The sequence below is a fragment of the Herpailurus yagouaroundi genome, unplaced genomic scaffold (genome assembly GCF_014898765.1).
Source record: "Herpailurus yagouaroundi ecotype Mexico unplaced genomic scaffold, PumYag 160, whole genome shotgun sequence".
Taxonomy (NCBI): domain Eukaryota; kingdom Metazoa; phylum Chordata; class Mammalia; order Carnivora; family Felidae; genus Herpailurus; species Herpailurus yagouaroundi.
In genome coordinates this window covers 48,783,255-48,808,481 of record NW_024412401.1, presented here as the reverse complement: position 1 = coordinate 48,808,481, position 25,227 = coordinate 48,783,255, and the positions used below count along the sequence as shown (strand labels likewise).

The 25,227-nt window shown below is 47.5% G+C and overlaps 1 protein-coding gene across 1 annotated transcript in view; it reads right to left on the bottom strand.

Annotated features, from left to right (window-relative positions):
• Positions 1-25,227, bottom strand: part of MVB12B (multivesicular body subunit 12B) — a 181,437-nt gene that overhangs the window by 80,107 nt on the left and 76,103 nt on the right. Inside the window, exon 6 of the mRNA XM_040482333.1 lies at positions 3,990-4,084. Within this exon, the coding sequence (XP_040338267.1) occupies positions 3,990-4,084 (95 nt within the window). The remainder of the gene's footprint in view (positions 1-3,989; positions 4,085-25,227) is intronic.

Here is a 25,227-nt window from a genome sequence, read left to right as displayed (position 1 = left end):
AGGTGGAATATAAATAAATCAGACATCTAGACATCTAAAACAGCTCTAAGGGGGGAAAGGAAGGGTCGGAGGCTATTGTTTGGGACTAAAAACAGAAGACTTCCCAGGAGAGAGAAGATATTCCTAAAAAGAAAACCAGCATCGAGAGACAGAACGAGGACACTCAGGAGCAGGGATGCGGGATGGAATCTAGAAAAATCAATGTGGCCCTGAGGAGAGCCCTCTCTGGAGGGAAGGTCTTAGAGGCACCTAACTGAGGGGAGCACATGGGTTAGAACGTCGCCAGGAGAGCACGAGCCCACGAGCTGCCATTCGTCAAATGTAAGAATTAAACAAAAGTGGTTTGCCAGCCCTCACATACACGGATAGTCAAGTGGGCCACACCAGGCACCCACCATTTCATTTCTAGCTCCTCTTTCCAGGAGAATCATCCTCAAGCCCTAATGAATAGAGGGACATGGTGATGTGGGGAGATGGCCCAAGCTGCCAGGCTCTCATGCTCAGTCTGCCTCTGTACCACCAGTGGAACAGGCCAGATGCTGTCAGCCTTGCAGTCAGCGGTCTTTGGGAGATATCGGCGGACAGGAGATTCTGGGGACCGGACAATAGAAAAAACCCACATATTCTCAAAAGGGGACCATAAGAAGATAATTGACCTGTGGCCTGCGAGTGATCTCCAGTAGAATTTAGAAGCCCGTTCTGAGTCAGGAGGCTTGTGAGCTCTCAGAAAGGACAAGGCACTTATGGGGGCCAGTGGGGCCAAGAGCATGCCAAATGAACTCCGGGTCTAAGCTTTTTATTATAAAAGCAACACTTGCCAACATAGAAAAATGAGACACTACAAAGAAGGAAAAAAGAAAAAAAGAGCAGGCAAGGCTGGTGAAAACCACTGGAAACACCCTGGCAGGTACCTTCCCAGACCTTTCCAGACTTCACATTTTTTTTTTTTTTTTTAATGCAATCACATTGCACACTCCGGCTGCCACTTACCATCCATGCACACTTTTTTATCCACATCATTTTTTCATGCCTGACAAGGCCATTGTAAGAATGTTTCATAATTTAACCCTTTACTTTTGTTTTGGATATTTACGAGATCCATCCCCCAACCCCTTTTCCTGAGTGTTATCATTTTTAAGAAGCGGCGTTGCTCATCCCTGTGGATGAATCTCTTCGTACACCACGAAGTATTTCTCTGAAGTTCTTACTGGCAGAAGTGGGAGGATCAAAGGTGTGCTTTGTGGCCGTGTGAGGAGCGTACGGGGTGTCTGAGCAAGGGGACAGGAGCCTCTCAGGATTTCAGCACTGAGTCAGCAGAAGCCCCTCATCCCACTTCCGTGGGCAAGACAGAACTATTGGCGGAACAGTTGGCACGTGTTGGCTGATGGATTGCATCTGGACCCCCAAATGGCTGAATGAACATGAACATGTGGAAAGACAGGGCCCAGCTGAACAAGGGAGGGCCCCACAGAGACAGAACGGGCTGGCCAGAGGTAGTGGGCACAGATGCCAGAGGCATTCGAATGGCCAATCAGGATGATCGCCTGCCCCAGAGGTCAGAGAGAGGATTCCTGAGCAGGGCAGATACCGAGCTAAAGGCTTTCCTTCCTCCCTGCCATAAACAGTTCACGAACACGTCCATGTGCTCAGGCCAGGGCTCCGTACTCTCTCCTCCCCTTCCTCTAGCAGCTCAGAGCACCGTCTCTTCCCCTGCAGGCCTGACACACGCGAACCGTCTCAGTGGAAGGTACAGGAAAGAGGACAGATTAACAGGTGTGCCTTTGAGAAAACGTGTAAGAGTAAATATTACTTTAGTAACGACGCATACAAGTGGGCGGCTCGCTTTTCTGATTACTTCGTTTGGAAACCTCCTTTGGAAGGGCCTACAAATGAAGGGAGCCATGATTGAATGTTTTCAGGAAGGAACCAGAGTGCACCAGGGGTGTGTGCCAAAGGCCTGGCCCCTGGAGTCTGTGGTGAACGTGCACCAGACAGCCGGTCCAGAAGAACAGGATGATCCATTCATTTGGTTACCAGCAGAGCTCCGATGACCATGCATTGGGCACGCTTTGCCTTGAGTGTCTTTGGAATAAACCGTCGAAACCTTAACTTTGCGATACCAAACTGAGATGTGCCACTCAGCGCCAGATCCTGTTCATACGGAGCAGGGGGCGTGGGGGTGGGGGTGGTCCCTGTTCCCTTCTACCAGAACGGCTCGCAGGCAGGCAGCTGGTGGGTGGGCGGGCAGGCTTCCCAGCTGCACCACGGTTGCCCAGTGCTGAGCTTGCAGGCCTTATGGAGGCAGCGGGCCCTGCGGACTCTTCCTGGCAGCATTACAACAAAGCCGTCCCGGACCCGGGTGGAGCGATTTGGTGCCCGCAGCCGCCGACGAGACCGGGGCTGCCCGCGGCCCTGCCGTAGCCTCGACGGTAGATGTTTGGAAGATAAAACCCAACAGACTGCCACTTACATAAATGTAACAGGAAGTTTCTGAATGGCTTCCCCTGTGTCTTGAGGCCGTTACCTCGGTATTGCTAAACTAACAACACCTCATCAAAGCCTCGGGGTGAGGAAGCAGTGGCCCAGAGGCAGACAGGAACATTCCTGCCAAACCAGGGGAGATTTCACTCTGTGGGCCCTTTCTGCAGAAATGTCAACAGCTGGGAAAGCCATCAGAGAACCCAGGTAAGGTGGGGGGAGCTGAACACCATGGTTGGAAAAAGATTTGCAAGCTGGAGGGAAAAAGTCATCTGCTTTGACTGAGCTTTCCTCATGTGCATTCGGAACGGGGTCGCCCTGCTGGATTTCACAGACCTGTTTTGCACCACCATGCCACGAAGCATCTGGGGAAATATTCAGCTTTTCTACAAAATAGGTCATCTTTCCACACTCGTTATGCTCCTTGTCGACTTTGCTGAAATAGCCACAGCACAAAAGAAATCCTCTCTGGAGGTGCTTTTCTGAGACAACGTGCTCCCTCTACCCTTTGGGGCGACCAGGGCTTTCAGAACATCCCTGGCCTTCCCTTTCCCCACCCAGAAATCGAACAACTGGCTTTTGCTTCTACTTCCAAACCTATTAGGGAGTGATCATAACAAGAGAAACTGATACTGACATGAATTATACCATTGTTCTATTTCATCTATTTAGTAACCCCAAGTTGCAATTTTTAGAAAAAAGATTACCTTTTAAATAACGGATTCATTATGGTACATGAATGAATGCCATGTTCCCGTGTTCAAAACGTCACTCACCATTAAGGGTGTGCGCTGGTAAGTGGCACCAATTTGCTACTTCCCCTGATACACAAACGCCCCTGACTGGAGGCCGAGGATAATCGGAGGTGAGCCTGCGGGTTTCCTCCGCTCTTAGCGGGTCACCTGTGCTGCCAGGCACCTAATGAATCTCCACTCTGTAATAAGGGTTGCAGGAGTCCCCCCTCCCCGGGTGAAAGTGAAAAGGGAGACTCACGCCGCTGACGTTCCTGCCAAAGTAACACCAGCAATTTCAAGGCCGGGTTCAGAAATCGCAGACCCCCACGATGGTGGTTGGGAGGGGAGACCGCCGGTGTCCCTTCGGGCCACAAATCTGGCTTTGGGAAATGAGAGGTGCGGACAGACCTGGATGTGGGCTGGTGAGCAGACCGGGCCTGGGCTCTGTGCTGCTCCCAAGACCCCAGGGGCAATCTGCCCTGGCCCTGGCAGGTGAATAATACAGGGACTATTCCTCAGGAAGCCTCCCTTCAAGCTTGTGAAATCCACACATTGTTTTTCATCATTAGTCTCAAAACACACGGAGTATCTGGCCCTCCTCTAAGTGCTGAGGTGACACAAAGGAAGGAAAGGGCTGATCTCTGCAAGGAACAGGCCCCTTGCAGGGTGAAAGAGAGAGGGAAGACAGATGCCATTCGAAGCCAGGAGACACGCAGAGGGAGGTGGCACCCGGGACACAGACACGGTAGCTGGCCAGTAGCAGAGGCCCCAACGTACCTGATATGGCATACAGATTGGAGTGCTGGTACTCATAGTCAGCCCGAGTGCTGTTCCTGCCTCGGAAGGTAGCAGGGAGCGTTAGAGAGATGTGCCTAAGAAAGAGACGGAGGAGAAAGGAGGTTACAGGGCGTGCAGAGCACTCCCCAAGGCCCAGAAAGCCCCCACACCACCAACGGCCCGCAGCAGCACAGAGCATGAGGTGGGGGTGCCCTGGTGAGCAGGCCCCCCAACGGCTCAAATTCCCCCAAGGAATTCCAAAGTTTCCAGGCATCAGAAGTCACCTTTTTTTCTAATTCCTAAAAGAACATCCAAGTGGAGGAAAGGGTTTCCCAAGCCTCATGGCATGTCCAACCCAAGGTGCTTGAAGGAGGTGGGCAACTTAGTCTCGACCTCGGTCCACGGGGCAAGATATACCAGCAGGAGCAAATACTTAGGCTCTGGACAGGCGTCTCGGTTTGTTCTGCCATCTTGGCTCATTATCTACCCAATGGCTTTCATACCTGTCCCATGGAGCCACTGAGGATAACAGTGCAGGAAGCACTTTGTGAACCAAGGTGTTGAGCATTATTATTACCATGTGAGTCCAGGAAAACTAACAACCACTGAGAATCAGAATGGCATGCTCTTCTGAATGGCTATGCCTGCATGTTCCCCCCTCTGGCAGAAGCACACAGTAGGTGCTTAGGAAAGCACCTTTGATTGATTCAACACTGTCTTTTACGGCACAGGTGTCGGCCATTAAAGCTCACAGTGCGCACAGAGCAGAAGCGAGTATTCAATCAAAGTAGATAAGCCATTTAGTGTGGTCATCAGCTGCCTTTAGCAAATGCAAAAAAGATGAAAACGATAGGAAATATATTTCAAACCCACCAGGTCTGCATAGAGAAAAACAAACAAACAAACAAACAAACAATAAAGCCTCTTCCTGGTATGACTGGGAGGTGGCCTGAAATAGCTCAGGAGCCGGAGTTTTGGCCACACTCAGTCATTCCCAAAAGGGAAAAGACGGAGGAAGGGAACGTTTATTACATCAAGCAAGCTTTACGTTGTACATGTTGCCTTTTTCACACAACAAATGTGTGACCTCCAGGAATGACTCTTGTACATCCAGGCTCCTAGGAGGGAAGGTTCTCTGGGCAAGACCTGTTTCCGCAGAGCCAGGAGCGAGCAGAAGCCTCTTGGCTACAAGATGAGCACCAAAGGCTGTAGAGGCATTCGGTTTGTTGGGCTGCAGGGTTAAGCACGGAGGCAAACACCCATGTCACGGAACAGCCTGGCTGAACCAAGACGGGAGGGCGGGGGGAGGAGGAGGGCTTTGCTGAGCACAGGCTGCACTTAGCAGTGTAGGGCCACCAGCAGGCAGAAGCGCAGGGAGACCCTGACGTGTGTGTGTGTGTGTGTGTGTAGTGAATCTGAATGTCTGCTCATTACTGACGCTAACTAAGGATGCAGAGGGGAGCTCTCTGAAGGAGCTCCCAGGCTACAGGGTGTTGAGGTACAGAAGCAAGCCACTGTGGAACAGGACACGCGCCTGGGTGCCGAGTGAGCACAAGAGTTCCGACAAAGGGGCTGGGCTTCTAGTGACCCCTTGTCAGAGGAGGACGTGGGTCTCGACACAGCACAAGGGACTCAGTGGAGAGTCAGGGAAAGCCAACACTGGCACAGGGTCAGGGAACACGTGGAAACGGCGCTGGAAAGGACGCTGAATGCCTTACGGCAAGGTTTCTATCCCCTAGGATGAAGGTTCCCGATTCTGTTCCGCCCGTCACAGCGCAAATGAAGGCATTAGAGCCACCTGGGAGCTTTGCTAACACTACAGAGTCACAGCCACGCCCCTGGGGAGTCGGGTTCAGCGGGCCTGGGGTGCGGCCAGAAATCTATTTTTAACAAGCTCCAGCAGTGACTCTGAAGGCTGGCCAGGTTTGGGACCCTGAGACGATGAAGAGCAGCTGCAGAAGGGTTTTACACAGTTGATCGGAGCCTCTGACCACAGCACTTAGTCAATGAAGCTGAGCAAACAGAAGAATGAATTATTGACTGTGGTTGTGGTTGAGCGGAGCAGAAACGATGACAGGTGAGCCTGCAGAGGGTGCTCGCCGTGTGCCGGGCCTCGGGGTGTGCAGATCTCACGCACTCTCTCCTGGCTCCTCGTGCCGCCCCTGGGAGGCGAGTGCAGGGCCCGGTGCAGGATGGGAGGCCCCGGTTCCAACACTGGAAATTTCAAGATGGGGACAGCAGAGCACTGTGCCAAGCGTGGGGCCCTTCGAGGCTGGGCCCCGGTGCACCGGTCCCGGCGGCACATCCACGAAGCTGGCTGAGGCAGACGCTGATATTGCACCAGTGAGGGGATTTCCAGAAGCCAGGGAAGGACTACACTGCAGGGCTGCCATTCCTTAAGATTTCCAAGCCTTGAAAGCACTTGCAAGAGCTACATGCAAGCAAACTAAGGACATCACACATCCGTGCAGGGCGGTGGCTACTCTAGGGCCCGGAGGCCTTCAAGGAAGGCTCATGGAGGAGGTGGGTGTTAGCGGGACTTCAGGAGACCGGCGGACCTGGACGGTGGCAAAGAAGTCAACCAGCAGCCAGAAGAGAAGACAGGGCCAGCACAGCCGTTCAGTGGTTAGAGACGGGCCAAGGGGTCTGGAGCGAGAACACACAGATGGGGCCCAGGGCAGGGGTGCAGGACAGGCAGGGCCCCTGTGTGGGCAGAGGTCACCCTAGAGCAGGCAGGGAGGGGACATGAAAATGCCCACCAAGTTACAGGAACGCTTGCTTACAAATATGATTGCGCATGGGGGGCAGGGAATGGAGGACAGACAGGCAGAAAGGCGAAACTAGCCTCCTAACTGGCAGGAGGCCGGAGTGGTCAGAGCCTGAAGGCCGGGAGAGGGTGTGGGACCATGCTGAAGACGGCTACGGGGCCACAGCACAGCAGGGCCCTGCGTGAGCTCGGACTGTATCCAGGAGGACTTTGAAGCAGAGATGTGACAAGATCCAATTTGCAATTTTAAAAGAATGCCCGCCTGTGGGAAAGTGAGGAAATAAAGCTGAGACGCCACTGTACGGGAACGGAGCAGCAAATTACAACGGAGATTATCAGGAAACTGCAATTATTCAGCACTTACTGTGTGTAGACCCTTAACAATTCCTGCCAAAGGGTCCTGCTGCAGCCCTCTAAATGAACGGTTTGGGGGCCATTCTAGAATACAAAGGACTTAAACATGAAGGATGTGCTAGAGAAATCAGGTGTGGGGCTCCTCAGCTGCCCCACTCAACGTGGACTCGCTGGTCTGAACCTTCCTGCTTCCCTGGGGCATCAGGCTGTGCCCGGCTGATAGGCTCTGCAGCCCTCCCTCCCTTGGCCAGCCTCCCTTGTTGCAGATGGTCCTTTCTGGCTCCTCCTCCAACTTTTTAAAAAGTTGCCATTTGTAAGGGTTCTGGTTTAGCACGCACCCCATTCTGCACGATTTCCCTGGGCAACCTAACCTGCCTCCATACCCTGACTCAAGCTGCCCTCACACACCAGCCTGCCTTTCCCAACTCTGTCTCCTGTCACTCACTTTTCCCTCTACCAGGAAGAGGGAAAGTCCTGTAAACCTCTGAATATGCCATGTTGTTTTTTTTTTTTTTCATGCTTTAGTCTGACTCTTTATCCATGCTGCTCTCCTTCCTAGAATCTCCATTTCTTCCTTACCTACCCTCCAAACTCCTATCCATCCCTCAAGACCCCACCTAATCAGATCTTCTTTGTTAGAACCTTCCCTGGGCTGGTTCTGGCATCACAGAGGTCCCCCCTCTGCCCCCCGCCGCCGTCTCCAGTTCTCACAATATACTTGAAGCATCTGATACGAGTCTGCCTTCCTAACATGACTGAGACCTCAAGAGCAGGGCCAAAGCTCATCAGTTTTGTACTCCATTTTCTAGGACGATTTCTGACCTAGGGTAGACAACTGTTGAACATACGTTGACCACATCAAGTGCTCAACCTACTCCACTAAAACCTTTGGATCTTTTTGACATAAATGGCTATAGCATCTATTATTTTGTTTCTGTGCATACGTGTTTGCCAATTAGACTCAAGCAGTCTCCTCTGAGACCATGCATCCCACTCCTCTGTGCTCTGAGGAAAACAGGCATGATGGAAGAAGAAATCAGTACTGGTGGTGGTCGGGAATCTATGGGAGGTGGAGGGCGGGGGGAGGATAGAGAAAAGGTTTCTGATCTCCTACTCTAGACAATGTACGGTTTTCACAGTCCATGTGGAATTAAAAGAGCATTCAAGTTGCAGACCCAGCTGTGCCTCTTACAGAGTCATTGCTCCATAGCAATGTGTTGAACTGAAATGAAGTTACCCAAAACTCCAGCTACAGTGGTTCCTGCAAGAGTATGATGCAGCATTCAGAGGGCAGGAAGAGAGGCCCCGGACCAGAGACAGCTTTGGGGAGAAGAGTTCCCTACGCTGCAAATAGAGGCTTTTCGCTTCTGTTGTTTGGCCACAGGAAGGAGGGGACGTGGGAACAAACAGGAGATTGAAAAGGCTCAGCAAGGCCTCCCTTAATGAGGATGGACAGTTGGGGCTGAGGGGACAGATAACCTGTGGTTAAAGAGGAAGAAAAAGTCACCTGCTGAAGGAGAAGTGGCCCAGGGGCGCTGCGGTGTCAGATTAGCCTGAAAATGACAGACGACAGGAACCAGGGAGGCTCTGCATTCAGCGGCGTCTCAGAGCAAAAGGAAATTCTACGTCCCCCGGGGTCGGGGGGGGGGGGGACCCCACGCCAGGCACTGGGGTGAGTTTCTTTACATATACCCCTCGCCTGATCTTCCCAGCAACCTTTTCACATAAGAATAGTTAACTCCATTCAATAGAACAGGGGACTGGGGCTTTTGAGGTAAAGCTGACAAACAGAAAGCTGGGAATTAATGAAAAGGTTAGTTTATGTGTCCTCCGGAGATTATTACCGTTACCCAAAAGTCGCCCTGATGTATCGTCTTGACTACCGGCTACACAGAGTGAGGACTGCACAGTCCATCCCTAGGCCCCCCTTGAAAGTGATGTCAAGGACGCCACATCTCTGCCACTTGCTAGAGGACCCTGGAAGGCCACAGTCCCTCTAATACCACCTCACAAAGGGAAAAACAACAGCGTGGGACAACCCACGGCCCAACCGCAAACCCATGAGGCAGAGCGGTGGCGGTGGTGAACAGTATTGGCCCTGCAGTCAGCCTGACGCGGGTTCAAACCCCAGCACCGCCCTAGGCGCTGGGTGCCCTTCAGTGAGGGTATGTTGCCTGCTGGTGCACACCTCGCTACGAGGCAGAGCAGACAGTTAGTGTCGGTGACAATTTCACATACAGATCCTATTCTGATTCTTCCTGCTCCTGCCATTGTTTTAGAGTCCTGTTCATGAGGGCCTCAGCCCAGGACCATTACAGAACCCACTGGTGTCCTCTCTCTGCGGGAGAATGAAATCCCACTGCCCCACCATTGGGACGTCCTGCCAGCTCCAGCCCGTCCCTCCTCTCTGAACTTGTCCTGTTCACCGTCCCTGCACTCACCTCCTCCAACCTCACCAGTAACCTGAACTCTCATTCCTGCCTCAGGGCCTCTGTACTTGCTGTTCCCTCTGCCTTAAACACACTTCCCCCAGCTCTCCAGAAGCTGGCTTCTCCCCCCCTGCAGGCCACCCCCTAGATGTCTGCTGGGGCACCCCTCCTCCAGCCGCTTGCTCTTATGACACCCCACTTTCTTCTCTGCAGACCCCTCCCACTCTGCAGGACTGTCCGATTTGCCTCCAAGTCACCAGAACATGATCTCCACTACACTTTCTCTTTCCACCAAAGCCCTAGTGCCTAGAACAGTGCCCTGCACACAGTGGACACTTAAAAATATGAGAGCCTTGTAAGATTACCTAATGCCTGAACGAAAGGGTGAATCTGATTCTGACCTGTACTTAGAGACAATGTGGGGAAACTTACGGGAAAACTTCCCATTTGTCTCTTTCTCATCCCCAGGACAGAGTTGGTTAAGTGTTTGGAAAATGCAACTATTTCTGCTTCATGAATATTTTTACATAAACATAAACACATTCATCACGGCATTGCTTAAAATGCAAAAAATGGAATAAAATATCAAATAACAGGGGACTGGTTAAAAAATTATGGTACAACTTTATCTGACAAAATAATTTTACAGCCATTTAAAACATTTTAGAAGACTGTAACAGCCAGAGCCCGTGCCTGTTACTATAGCATCTGGTGGGAAGATACAAAGGCCTAATTTTCACACTTGAAGTTGTGATTGGTTAACTCAATACCTTGGCTTCTTTCCCATAACCTCATGGTCTAAAGAGATTAAGGGAACGCACCATTCATGATGCTGGACGTTGCTGGCAGAGGAAAGAAGGAAGCAGTCAGGTGCTTCAGCAGACCGTGGACACTAGATGCTCTTCTGAAGCACCCAATCCAGAGGGGTTAGAAGAACGAGTACTCCATGGCATCCAACAGAACTGAAAAGTGATGGCTGCTGGTGCCCCCAAAGACACCAAGTTCAGTGAAGTCACTTCAAGGGGCCCCAAAGTCATTGATTACTCTGCAAGCAGAGCAATGTGTTTTAGATTTTAAGAGTGTTCATAAAGATCACTAGCAGGCCAGAAAGACCCAAAGACTCAGGAAACCCGCTCTACCTAGGGGGGCACCTAGAGATGAAGACCTTCTAGAACCATCCCTAGTAGGCCTCGGACCACTGGAACAAGGGATCGACCGTCAGAGGCCAACAATCTCTGCCACTTGACTCAAATGATGGCTCATTATTCCCAAATCTGTTTGGTAACTGGAGAATTCCAACTAGAAGAGCCCCTAAATCCTAGGGGAGCTTTATCTAACGTTCCTCCCCATTCCCTACCGGGGAACAGCCTGGAGGAGACAGGCACACCCTGCTGAGTGATCACCTCTCTCTGCAGGAGGGGCTGGCGGTTCTGTAACAAATAGGTCAGCATCACACATGCTGCTGACAAGGGCTCTGGCTAAATAGATGCTGAGGGAAATTTCATTTTTTTCCCCCAAGTCAGTTTTAGGCACCTTATTCAATTAACATGGCCACTAAGCTGCAGACAGCTCCATATAAAAGCCCCTCAGTTATAGAATACATTTTATTATGTGACAATAGTTGCCAGCACGATTTATTTCCTTTGATGGGATTCTACTTTTTCCTTGTTAATTTAAATCTGTATTTTCTAGTGCTGATTCCAGGTCTGTGTGAATTTTTAAAATGTTACCATTAATCTTCCGGACCCAGTGGCCACATATAATGAAGATGGCTCTGCCCAGGCGGCCGTAATGCCTGCTGTCCTCTCAAACTGTCAGAGGGCAGCATGGAGGGAACGGTGGCTGGTGAGGCAGAGGCAGACTCAAGGTTGGAGACAGACGTCGCTTTTATCTCTCACCTCTTATATACGCATGGGTGCACACATGTTCACGCACATATGCAGAACAAACTTTGTGGTGTGAAATTACAACTCCCATTCTGTTTTTCCGGGACTGACAGCTGTATTAGACCCACCTTCGGGGGGCAGGAGATCTCAGTGTGTGCTCCAGGGACCTCTGGACACTTTCAGGGAGTCCATAGGGTCACAACTATTTTCATAATCATACCAAGACACCGGGGTGCCTGGGTGGCTCAGTCGATTAAGCATCAGACTTCAGCCCAGGTCATGATCTCACAGTTTGTGAGTTCAAGCCCCATATCGGGCTCGGTGCTGACAGCTCAGAGTCTGGAGCCTACTTTGGATTCTGTCTCCCTCTCTCTTTGCCCCTCCCCTGCTTGCTCTCTCTCTCTCTCTCTCTCTCTCTCAAAAATAAACATTAAAAAAAAATACCAAGACACCCCTCCTCTTACAAGCAGAAAGAAGTTTTCAGAAGCTGCGGGACTTCTGAGGTCATCGCTCGCTCTGATGTCTCCTTGCATATTCTTGTGTTTCACGTGTTTCTCAGTTTTAATTTCTAATAAGGTAATTAAAGATAAACATAAGCCACTTAAACAAAAAGCTCTTTGGAATCCCCAATTTTTAAAACTATGAAAGTCTTAGACCAACCAGCTTAAAGACCTCTATTGTAGGACAATGTGTTGGAACTCTGCAAAAGCCTGAGGTGTGAAGTTGGTGGGGTGGGGTTTAGAAGAGTAGTAAGAAAAAAACAAAAGAACTTGGTCTTAGTATTCTTCATTAAAGAAAAAGGTGCTCGTGGCAAAAAGTTAAAAAATGTTCACAAGCGGAAAAAAGACAGAGGACAAGACTTACTTGCTAAGGCCAAGCAAGTAACTATTTCCAAGAATTTAGTTCATAATAAAGTAATCTAGGGGCGCCTGGGTGGCTCATTCAGTTAAGCGTCCGACTTCGGCTCAGGTCATGATCTCACAGTTCGTGAGTTTGAGCCTCGCATCGGGCTCTGTGCTGACAGCTCAGAGCCTGGAGCCTGCTTCGAATTCTGTGTCTCCCTTTCTCTCTGCCCCTCCCCCGCTCATGCTCGGTCTCTCTCTCCTTCAAAAATAAATAAACACATTTTAAAAAATTTAAAAAAAGAATAAAGTAGTCTAAAATATTTGAAGGTTTTGCTTTAACCTATTATTCATTTGCCTGAACCCTGCAAGGGGGAATGACAGAGCTAGAACATGTTTGTCAAAAAAAAAAAAAAAAAAAATTATATACATACATATAGAAAGGAAAAGAGACACAGCATGAATAAAAATAGGAAATGACCCAAGAGATTCACAGTAACTATTCTAGAGAAGATGAAAGGAAGGGACAAAATTATGAAGTCCAGAAGGCCTAGGGTTTGATACACTCTGATTAAATGCATCTTGATTTAACAGCCTCAGCAGGGTGGGAAGGGGACAGTGCCTAGACGGCCAGCCAGTAAAGAGGAGTCAGGTGTCTGGTTATAGTAACTGGATCATGACACTCGTCACATGAGAGCTACCTCACAGTTCCCCGATGAGCCTGTGAATCCCTTTTCTGAATGGTAGTGAGCAAACACTTAGAGAATATAAACTTGTATTTGGGGGACAAGGCCAGAAGTGGCAGACCGCTCTGAACAGAAACAGCAGATCTTCAAAATACCAGGGAATAACAGTTGTTTATTCATTCACACTGGGACAAAGAATTGACAGTTGAAAAAAAAAATCAAATCAGGGGGATGAAAGCGTACGTGCCCTAGAAAAACCAGGACTGTAGGGTTTGTAGGGCCAGTGATGGCTCTGGCCAGTCTCCTCTCACAGAGACTCTACAAAAACTAAAGAAAACAGAGAAAGGTAATGAAGATTCAGGATGTCTCCCAAGTAATGAGCACTTAAATGAGATGTGGGGAGAAGTCATACATCCTGCCAGTTGGTCAACACCCAGTCTAGAAATACATATCCTCACACCTAGGTCTATACAAAAAGGTCACACAACAAGAAATTCGCTCTAAAAAAAAGAATTTACTGTAGGATACAGAGAAAGTTATCTGCATTAGAAATACAGAAATAAAATTTAAAAAACCTGTATCAGTAATATCGTGGAAACCCCCCCAAGTTTTCCAGAATGTAGAGAAAGAATACAGAGATGATGAGGAAAACTATGATAAACATAGAAAACCAATCTAAACATTCTCAGTGTTAGAAAGAAATCAGAATAATTAAAAGTAACAACCATAAAAAAAAAAAAAAGTTTAAAGCTTGCCTAATCCAAAGAAAAAAAATACCCAACCAAATATAGAAGTCAACAGGGCTTCCAGCATTCCAAGCAAAAATCAATAAAGACTCATGGCTAAATAAATCCTGACTTCCAGACTCCCTAATTTCAAGACTTAGTATAAAGCTACAATAATCAATACAGTGTGGTATTAGGGCATAAAGATAGACACACAGATCAATGCAACAGAATGGAGAGTCCAGAAATAGACCCACACATATATGATCCATGGATTTTCAGCAAAGGTGCCTAGACAATTCAATGAAGAAAGGGTAATCTTTTCAACAAATGGTGTTGGAACTAGATAGCTACATGTAAATAAATGAATCTTGATGTTTTCCTCACACCATTGATAAAATGACCCGAGATTCACAGAACTGTTCTTAGAGAAAAGAGAAGGGGCAAACTGTTAAGTCTAGAAGTCCTAGAGTTTGATACTTTTAATTTCAATGCATCTTGATTTCATGGGCATAGCATGGCCTCTTTTAGAGGAAAATGAAAGGGAACACTTTTGCGACCCTAGGTTTGGCAAAAATTTCTTAAGTAAGACACAGAAAAGCACAAACTATACAAGAAAAAAAAAATCAACTTCAACATCTAAAACTCTTTTTAATGTTTATTTATTTATTGGGAGGGGAGGGGCAGAGAGAGAATCCCAAGCAGGCTCCCTACGGTCAGCACAGAGCCCGATGCCAGGCTTGAACTCACGAATTGGGAGAACATGACTTGAGTCGAAATCAAGAGTCAGACACTTAACCGAGCCGCCTAGGCGCCCCAAAACTCTTATTCTTTAAAAAGATGTGTTACGGGGTGCCTGGGTGGCTCAGTTGGTTAAGCGTCCGACTTCAGCTCAGGTCATGATCTCACAGTCTGTGAGTTTGAGCCCTGCATCAGGCTCTGTGCTGACAGCTCAGAGCCTGGAGCCTGCTTCAGATTCTGTGTCTCCCTCTCTCTCTGCCCCTTCCCCGCTCATGCTCTGTCTCGGTCTCAAAAATAAATAAAAACATTTTTTTAATTAAAAAAAATAAAATAAAGAAAATAAAAGATGTGTTACAAAAATGAAAAGACAAGCCACAGACCTGAAGAAGATAACTGGAAAACACATATCCAATTTATAGCCAGTATTTATACTGAACTCTTACAACTTCATACAAGACAAATAATCCAGTTAAAAAAAAAAATGGTCAAAATATTGGAACAGACACCTCACTAGAGAAAATGTACAATCAGCACATGAAAAGATGTTCAACCTCACTGATCATTAGGAAGTGCAGATTGAGGCCTCAGTGCAATACTACCACACATCTTCTAGAATGGCAAAAATTAAATAGGCTAAAAATATCAATCTGTTGGCAAGGTCGAGGAGCAACTGGAACTCGGATGTGTTGTTGGTGGGAATGTAAAATGGTACAACTGCAGGAAAGAGTTTGCAGTTTCTTAGAAAGTTTGACATACCCCATCATACAAGCCAGCCATTACGCTTCTTGATTTTTACCCAAGAGAAATGAAAGGATAAGTCTGTACAAAAAATCGGACACAGGGGGCGCCTGGGTGGCTCAGTCAGTTAAGTGTCGGACTCTTGATTTTGGTTCAGGTCGTGATCTCACAGTTCTTGAGTTTGAGCCCTGCATCGGGCTCGGCGCGGACAGTGTGGAGCCTTCTTGGGATTCTCTGTCTCTCCTCTCCGCATCTCCCCCCACCCCGCCGCCCTTCCCCTGCTCACTCTCTCTCAAAATAAACATTAAAAAAAAAAGATTTATACACAAATGTACTAAACAGCTATTTATCTGTAGTAATAAAAACTAAAAACAAGCTAAATGTCCAGTGATTTGATAACTATATCACAGTATGTATATCCATGCCATGGATGCTACTCAACAATAAAAAAGAAACTGCTGACAAACCCAAGGTGGGTAAATATCAAGATAATTATGCCAAGTCAAAAATAAAGTAAAAAATACAGGTGGGATCATTCCGTGATATTATGTAAAGTTCTAGAAAATGCAAACTAACCCATAGGGATAGAAAGCAGATCAGCAGCTGCCTGAGGAGGGAGGCTGTACTATGAAGGAGGACAAGGAGGTTTTGGGGGTGGTGGGTATATTCCAGGATGTTGATTTTGGTGATGGCAGCATATGTCAAAGCTCATCAAATTCTACTTTAAATAGGTGCAGTTTATCCTAGATTGAGTATACTTTAGTGAAGCTGAAAATACTTCCCTGATCTAAAAAAGAAGACAGAAACACCTAAAGAAAGAAGCCAACCGGGCTGACGGTCCTCCAGAAATGGCAGTCAAGAGAGACCCACTGCGAGACGAATCCTGGCAGACACCGACAGTGACTTCAGACTTTTCCTCTATCATACTACTTGCCTCAAGACAAAGGAGCCACAGAGGTTCTGAAGACAGAGCTGAATTCCAGCAATTTCTTTATTCCCTCAAGTTGTCTGTCACAGGTGAAGACGCTGACAAAGCAAGACCATTCACGTCCCTTTCTCTGAAAGAAATACATTCAAACATGCGCCAAAGGATCTGAAGTTAAGACTTAAGAGTGGGGAAGAAAGCAGAACAAAGGACCTGCGTTTTTTCTTTCCCCCTAGAAATGGAGCCTGAGGAAATAACTGGAAATGTGGGAAAAGACTTACTGAAGATAAAAACAGGCAAATAACCTTAGCGACATTTTCGGAGGGCTTCCCCTTCACATGCATCACGTAACCCCCACCCGAATCCTACAACTGGGCGCTGAGATCATCTCTGTTTGACAGATGGCCTCAGAAAGGCTCAGCAGCTCGCCGGGGGGGGGGGGGGGGGACACAGCTTGGATTTGAACCCTGACGGGGAAAACTAGAAAATTCAGCTCAGAATCGTGACACTCTACTCAAACCCCAGAACGTTAGGTTATAAATATGACATAATTTATGGAACATTATAAAGTCTCTGATTCAAAATACTTTGCAGATATAAAATGATGTTTACAGGTTTTCTGGGTGGAACTGGGGGAGGGTGCTGACCATGTTATTGGGAGCGCGAACTCAGCTGCAGGAGAGGCGTGGGTGCATCCTTGCAGCTGTGTTTGTCAGAGCAGTGAATTGGGAAAATGTTCATTTTAATACTGAACTAGGACAGAAGAAGAAGGAAAATGCCAGACTTTTTCTATCACCACAGCCAAATCTCAAAGACTCAGTTGTTTGATCAAAATGAAACACAACAAACCCTGAGTAGGAAACAACCCTACACACATTATTTCTGTGGGTACCCATATACGTAACAGGCACCCAAGAACCAAAGGGACCTGAAAGGATACATCAGATCACAGCAGAGATGGCCCTGGGCTGGTGGCAGGGCTGGGATCACAGTGTGGACCACGGACGTCTGAGCGGAGAGTGTGGATCCCCCTCTCCCTTCATATATTTTTATGTGTTAATTTTTTCTAATGGGAAGTTATTCTTTTTATCAATAAAAGGAAGACGGCAGCGACCAGAAGTTGCCGGGAGTGTTAGCTGAGCAAACGTATACGAAAGCAAACAGCACAGCACTCGGTGCTAAAGGAACATCTTGTTTTCCAGCTAACCTGCCTGCTTGTGGACAAGGACCAGAGGTAACGTGCAAAAGAAAGTAACACAATGGGGGGGGGGGAGGAGGAATAGAATATGCAAAAGCCACAATAATTGAGTGGAGGTGGTCGGGGGAGAAAGAACACGGCAAATGGCTAAATGAAATTCCACTTTATTCCTGCAAAACACCATTGGGAAGAAGTCATCTGTGACACACAGCTTCTGTGCCAGGTGTAAGGACGTGCTTAATGAATGCCATTTAATGAAGAAAAAGGCTCTTATAAAACACCTGGCACAAGCAGGGTGAGGGAGTCACAGGAAAGGGGACCCTCGCTGCACCTGCTGGCATTTTAATAAGCACCTTCTAGAGCGTCCGCTCTCCAAGGCTGGTCAACGGTGTCAGAATGAGGTCCCTGACCATTGCCCACACTCGCTGACAGTTTGGGCAAGCTTATTTCTTAAGGACCATATGCTCAGGTATCAGATCGCCCTGGATGGTAATTAAAATGAATCATTTTCAGCTGGAAAGCCCGACCGGCACCGGTATCCTCAAAGACTTCGCAGAGGATTCCCACTCCAGGTCCCCTGTGCTTCCAAACTGAGTTCTGAGTTAGATTTAGATCTGTGAAGACCCAGAGATAATGAGAGATAATGTTGCGATTTTTTTTCTTGCAATTTCATTCCACTGAGACTGAAAGTCTTGAGGACTTTAAGGACTCTAGGTCCTAAAATAATTTTCGGTCTGGGGAGTTTTCTTTTCTCGTTGATTTTGGAACCAACCTCAGAAAGAAAGAACCACGTGCAAGTTTCACTACCATTTTTAAGGGCTGATGAGACATTTTTCCTTTTGTTTTGTGGCTGACACCAGCAGAGTCAAGTGAGGTTTTGTAAAACCCAAAAGACCTATTTCCTCTACGACGATCTTCACGATCTCACAAACTTTCTATGCTCAGACTTGAAACTTGATTCCAAATATACCCAATGAATTGATGCTGCCCAAGGGCAGACGGACTGAGGTATCGGTAGGCACACAAGGCTGCCATAGTCATATGTTGTGACTGACTCGGTCCACCAGTTTTTAACTGAGCTCCTACTATATGCCAAGCACAGGTTTGGCACAGAGGTCGTTTGAAAACCCAAATGAGAAATGCGTATTACTAAGTGAAAGATGCCAATCTGAGAAGGCTACATGCTACTGGATTCCAATTCTAGGACATTCTGGAAAAGACAAAACTGTGGAGACGGTAAAAAGATGAGTAGTTTCCAGGGGCTGGGAGAGAGGTGAATGGGCAGAACAGAGGATTTTCAAGGCAGTGAGGATACTCTGAATGATTTTATGACGACGGACATAGGTCATTATACATCTGTCCAAACCCACAGAATGTCCAACACCAAGAGCAAACCCAAACTATGGACTTGAGGGGATTACAATGTGTCAGTGTAGTTTCATCCCTGGTTTAAAAACAAACAAACAAAGTACCACTCTGGTGAGGAATGTTGATAACAGGGAAGCTACGTACATGTGACGACAGGGGATATATGAAAAATCTCTTCCCCTCAATTTTAGAGTGAGCTTACAACCGTGCTAAAAGAATAGAGTTAAAAAAAAAAAATGAAAAGAGCCACATGAGACTTCTATCTGTCCTCTTTAGGAATTTATCTATAAGTAAATTGAAACACATAAATTGCCTATATTGCAAAGTAAAAAAGCTCTAAATAGAAGGTATACAAGGTAAGGTTCTAGGTTTTCATTTTAAAGCAATGGCATAAAACAAACAAATATCTGTTGAGTGCCTACCCTGCACCAGGCACTCTGCTAAACCCTAGGAAGTGTCCAGTGCCGGGTCGTTCAGGAAAGTGGGAGGTGGTTTCAGACTCCTGATGGTCAGGAGGTGGGGAAGGGGGGCGCAGGACATGAAGCCTTTGTTCCTGCAATCATCTATTATTAGGACAGTTACCACTTACTGAGCACCTCAATTACTCTTCACGATTCACACTCATCCCTAATTGGCCCAACCCGGCAAGGTAAGTATTATTCTACTGACCAGGGGAAAGGAGGTTCAGAGAGGTTAAGGGACTTGCCCAAGGTCACAGAGCTAAAGAAACTGGCCGAGCTGGGGTCTGACCTGATCCTTTTTTCCACTAGAACATGCTGTTTTGCCGAAATCACGCAAAGCACCAACCAAATGTACGGATTTGTTCATTTTCCATTCAAGCAACTCGTGTGCCACGATCAATACGACTTCAGCCTACCAACTTGACTCTATAATGAGTTTTCCTCATGGGCAACACAGACACCACGTCCTCCCAACCGAATCACTCTGCATTGGACAGGAAAACTGCCACTGGAAGGCTAAGGAAATCACAATTCCAAACTCCCCAAGTTCCTCAACGTGCAGCTTGAAAGTATGTGCAGCTCGACAGCATATGGCAAATCAATTACTAGTTTAAATCTTAAAACAAAAACATGGCAAGTGTGGTGCAGAAATAATCAAGAACAACGGTTCAGTTTAGATTACAGTGGGCCACTAGAGTTTTGAATACAATTAATCATCATTCCAGGCAATGGGAAGCCATATTGACACTTATTCCTAATTTGAATATTTAATTAGGGTGAAGTTCTTCATCAAATTATCGCAGAACTGGGAGAAAGCCTGGAAGACTTACACAATTACTATCTTAACCCCTCACCAGCTGCTCACCTGTGAGCACAGCGATCCCTGCCCCAGCCCTGCGGGGGCCCCTGCGCCCACAGTCTGGCTCAGTGAGAGCTGGGCCGGAGAGGGGGGTGTGATTGAAGCTAAGGCTGGGGCCGACGGGAGCCAAGTGGTGGCAACAGAGAGGTCTCAGGGAATGAGGTGCTCACACTCCGACCGGACTCGGAAAGAAACCCTGGACCAAGACAGGAGGCCACGTGCACGAGGGCCCGCGGTGTGTCTGGTGGGGCACTTTCATGTGGCCCCCATTTAGTCCCCAGAACAATCTCCAAGGGAGATAGTCTTTTTTTTTTTTAATTTTTTTTTCAACGTTTTTATTTATTTTTGGGACAGAGAGAGACAGAGCATGAATGGGGAAGGGGCAGAGAGAGAGGGAGACACAGAATCGGAAACAGGCTCCAGGCTCTGAGCCATCAGCCCAGAGCCCGACGCGGGGCTCGAACTCACGGACCGCGAGATCGTGACCTGGCTGAAGTCGGACGCTTAACCGACTGCACCACCCAGGCGCCCCGACCAAGGGAGATAGTCTTATCCCCACCTTCACAGAAGAGGTAACGGAGGCTCAGAGTAGCAAGATAACGCGCTCGAGGGAACACTGCTTGTGAGTGGTGTAAAGAAGGCCAAGTCACTCATTACACACACCCGCCCTTGTACTCACCAGAAATAAGGACAAAGAGAACACGGAGGTTAAAAAAAAAAAAAAAAAAAAAAGTACAAATGTATTCAAAGCTGTATTTTAGATACCCAGCATTGGGTGTGTAAATAAGGGGGTAGGGGGGGGGGGGGGGGGTGGCATTCCAAACCCAGGTGCACTCAACAAGCATTCTCCAATTTAACTCTTGGACTCAAAATGTACCACCGGGCTCCCCACACTGGGGAGTCCTAAGGATGCTGTGGCCAGCTGCTCAGGAGGATGGGGCGTGGGGAGGGGCAGCAGAGCTCAAGGAAACGTCCTCGTACAGCGGGCTGGAGGCCTGGTGTAGCCGTCCAGCCCCTGCGCGGGGAGGCCTCGCAGAGGTGGGCGCAGCAGGGGTCCAAGGGGAGGGAAGTCAGTAACAGCCTAAGAAAATGTGGACTTTTCTTCTTTCAAAACGGTGACAGCTCCACAATCGCATCTGTAACTACCTATCGGTTTAGGCAAGAGATATCCTTTCCCTCGAGTTCGGTCTTTCACTCTGGGACAAGACTTTTGACATTTCACAGATGCCTGGGGTTCTGCGGGACCCAAAGTAAATTTTCACGGGAAGTCTCCCTCAAGGCCCCCAGGACAGGACCAAAGGCTGACTCCACACGCTGCCCATGGCCACGGGAGGTCTTGAGTTCCTTCGGCTGAGCCGGCTGCCAGACGCCACAGGTGCTGTGGACGAGGGACATCCTCCTCGTTGCAGATCAGCAGTTTTCTCTTAAAGGCTTGAGATGGGTTCATTTACCCTCTTGTGGAAATCGTCCAAACTCCATTTGCACTGGCCACTTCAGCAGGAGGCCGATTATCCAGACGGAGGGATGGGCTGCCCCAGGCAGTCTGCACGGCTCCCCTCCGGCCACAGCCGCCGCTCGGCCCCCTGCCTCGGCCAGGCCGGTGGCAGCAGCAGACCCAGGATCCATCACAGCCCCGCTCTGAGCTTGCCTCGTTGTGGGAGCAAACGGCGTCGGGAACTTTGAAACTTTCCTTTGTATATTACATTAATCCATATAAGAAAATCTCTTTTAATGAGGAGTGATGTAGTTACAAACTCTCCAGAGCCATAATTAGAGCAAACTAATTGAAGTTGTGTTTTGACACACTTTCCAAATTCACGGGTGCCGGATGACATATTCACAACACTGGTGCCGCACAACCATGGCGACGGCAAAATCATTAGGCTAATAACACTTATTTGCATTCTTATCACGCTGCAGCTCTCCTTTAAATACTGTTTCTACTATTGCTCCTTTACTGTAAGTTTCCACTGGAAGATATTAACAGTAATTATTACTACTTTAGTGGAATTTTAATGTTAAAGAATAACAATGTGCATTAACATACACCGAATGCCAATTCTTTTTAACCACTTTCAGAAGGTTTGGGGGTTCTTCCCGGCCAGCACCCCACAGCCTGAGGTGACGGAGATGCTATTTTCAGCTTCCTTTTAGGACAACCACTCAAAGCCCACACCCAGAGAGATCTGAAGCCAGGGTTTCAGAACTATTTTGTTTCAAATGTTTGACGAGGAAAATCTTTCTCCCCCACCCCCCCTTTTTTTTTTTTTTTACTCTTAAAGCACATTAAAATGAAATAGTTGAGAAATTTTTTCCAAGCAGTTAAAAAAAAAAAAATCAACAATTTACAACACGGTCTTTGGTAATAATACTAATGAATTCCAGGAGGACATGCTTTAACCACTCGGCCGCCACTCTCTCGGTGATTAAAGACAGACTTGGAAAAACTAGAACGTGAGAAAGACCAGTGGGGGTGGGGCAGTCCTGATCTGTCAATACTGAGGCCCTGTTTGCCACCAACAAGGCCAATTTTTTGGATGCTTAACTCAGACACTCACACAGAGAGGAAGGCTCGACAGTTCTCAATAATGGTTATTAATGACTCCCTCCTCTAAAGTGACAAATTACTCTTGAAATTTAGAAATCCAAGAGGTATGAAGAGTGAATGAACATGACAGGAAATGCAGGGAGCACAAAGTTCCCGCTTACTCTTACTCGAGGTGGAGAAGGGCGGGGCCCTGGAAGACAATTAAGGTCAAGGTCCCTCCTCTCTGGGTATTCAGAGGTTCTACCAGGGTGGTGACCACAGCCCTTCCTCAGCCAGGTTTCTCCCAGGACCTCGTGTGGGGTCACCAAGGGCAGCACAGTGTTGTCTGTCACACCTCACAGCCCGAAGTATCAAATGCTAGCTGGACCATAACTGGAGGGGAGACCTGGTCCCAGCCCCCCCGCCTCTCTCCACGTGCGTGGCAGTAAGTCACCTCCAAGGGCCCCTCACTTGGAGACTTGGGGTTGGGGTAGGCAGTTGCTCAGACTGTGGGCTTCTACAGATACCTCGGGATCAAGAAAAACCACCACCAACCACATCACTTGCCAAGAGGGTGTGAGGACAAAGGATGGCATGGGTTTAACAAGACGCACCACTGTGTTCAATTTCAGAGTACTCAAATAGACATTTCAGGAGCGAGACTTAATCTCAGCCTGCCAAGATTTAACTGGGTGAAGAGCATGCTTCCTTAGCAAAATGCCAAAGACTCGACTCTGGAGTTTGGAGTTATATCCAGCATTGTGTATATACATTAGGGGGTGGAGGAGGGGGTGTATGTGTGGGGGGGTGGGGGTACAGTCCAAACCCAGGTGCACTCAACAAGCATACTCAAATTTAAGGCTTTGGAGTTTTCAGTTAAGTTACCATCCTTGTACTAAACTGTTATTTTTCAAGTCACTGATGACTTAAAAAAAAAAAAAAAAGAAAGAAAGAAAAAGGAAACTAACTTCATAGCTGCTGCAACACTCCAAATCATGGTATTTATTCACTACATTTAAGTTTTATTACACTTGAACCCTGCAATGCCAAAACACCTACCTCCCATATAAAAGAAATGAAGAAAAAAGTGAAGTCTGGGACCCAGGGCACCACACTTCCATTCCAGATGATCTAGTCTAATCTTATAAACTGAAATATTTAAAGAGTCTCTAAACCTCACTGACCCTACTTTTAAAAACAAGGAACATATGGGCACTTCTAGCTTTTCATCTTCTTCCAGCCTACTAAAATATCCGCTTTTCCTAAATTCAAGAGCAGCGAGACTGCCAAACTCAGATTCATAAAAGGCTACGTGCGTGAGAGTGCAGGGCGGGCAGGGGAACAGTCCGAGCCGAAAATAACAAACCCTAACAAAGAATCAAAGGCGCATTCTCCTCCTTGCTCAATCAATCTCAGAAGCTGTGGAAAACAATTTGCTGAGCAAAATGAAGCAATGACTAAGAAGGAGGTACAATGTGAACCATGGGCTGAAATGGCTTGTGGCTGTGTCTGGTCCTGGTCGAGGCCGCAGGAGACACTGAGGCAAGAGTGTTAACACTCAGGCAGGGGTGGTGGGAATGGGCTCCAGTCCTGGCTCCTCTGAGCCCTGATGCTCTGCCTTCGGGTCAGCCGCCACTTCTCCTGGCTGCAGCTTGCTCGTTTCTTAAAAGCTTTGCTCGTTTCCATTACGCACCTCACTGCGTGGCTAGGAAGATTTAAGCAATATCTGTAAAGTGTTTGCACAGTGCCCGGCACAAGATGCTCAAAAAATTGTGGCTGAAATAATGATGATGATAATTTCGTTTATTCGATTGTTAATATTATTATTCAACTGGAAGCAAAACATCTGCTCAAGAAAGATATTCAAGTTGAATGCTACCCGACCCAGGGGCAAAAACCCGACCCGAATAAAATTCAAGGGGACTTTTAAAAGTTCCTGCAAGCAAGGGATTTTATTAAATATCCAAATTAATAATTGAAACCCTGCCTTGAAATAGAACAGCCCGGGGGTGGGGGTTGGGGTGGGTAAAATCACGGGAAATTTCGCTTAACGCCCATTTTTACTTTGTTTGGCGGCTAGATTTACACTGAAAGATCCAGGTGAAATATTCCATAGAGCTACCTGCAAATAGACTGTCAGCTTCCACTCTGATAAAAGGTAAAATATCCTCTTCTAAATGGTCTGGTTCACAAAACCGACCCTAAAGTGAACTGATAAATCTGTTCTGACACACGGAAAACTATTTTCATAATCCTGAAAAAGGCCTTTCTCCAAACCCTGGAGCTTTAAACCAACTGCACAAAGAGCCCCATGCACTTGCGAACCAGGCACAGGAGGAAATCATTTCACATTTACAGCCCTGCTTCCGGGACCACAAGAAGCACGCAGAACCATCATAACCACCAAGAAAAATAAGACACTCAGAGTCACAAAAATTACAAAGATACCACATTTACAAGCAGCAAATACCTTGTCAAAATCTGATGTGGAAGAGTGAGAGCAAAGAAGGCCGGCTCAGAGGCAGGAGCTGTATTGACTAATAGTCAATTCTTCATTAAATAGAAGCTCTGACTTCCCAAGAAGCCATATTAAAAATTAATATCAAAAAGTGTATTGCTCAGCCTAAACCCATCATTCATATCCAACAATACCAAACTGCATTCTAATGAAATTTCCCCTTCAAAATTACTGACACCAAAGCGAAGTTTGATACTGTTGCAAGAGCAGTCAC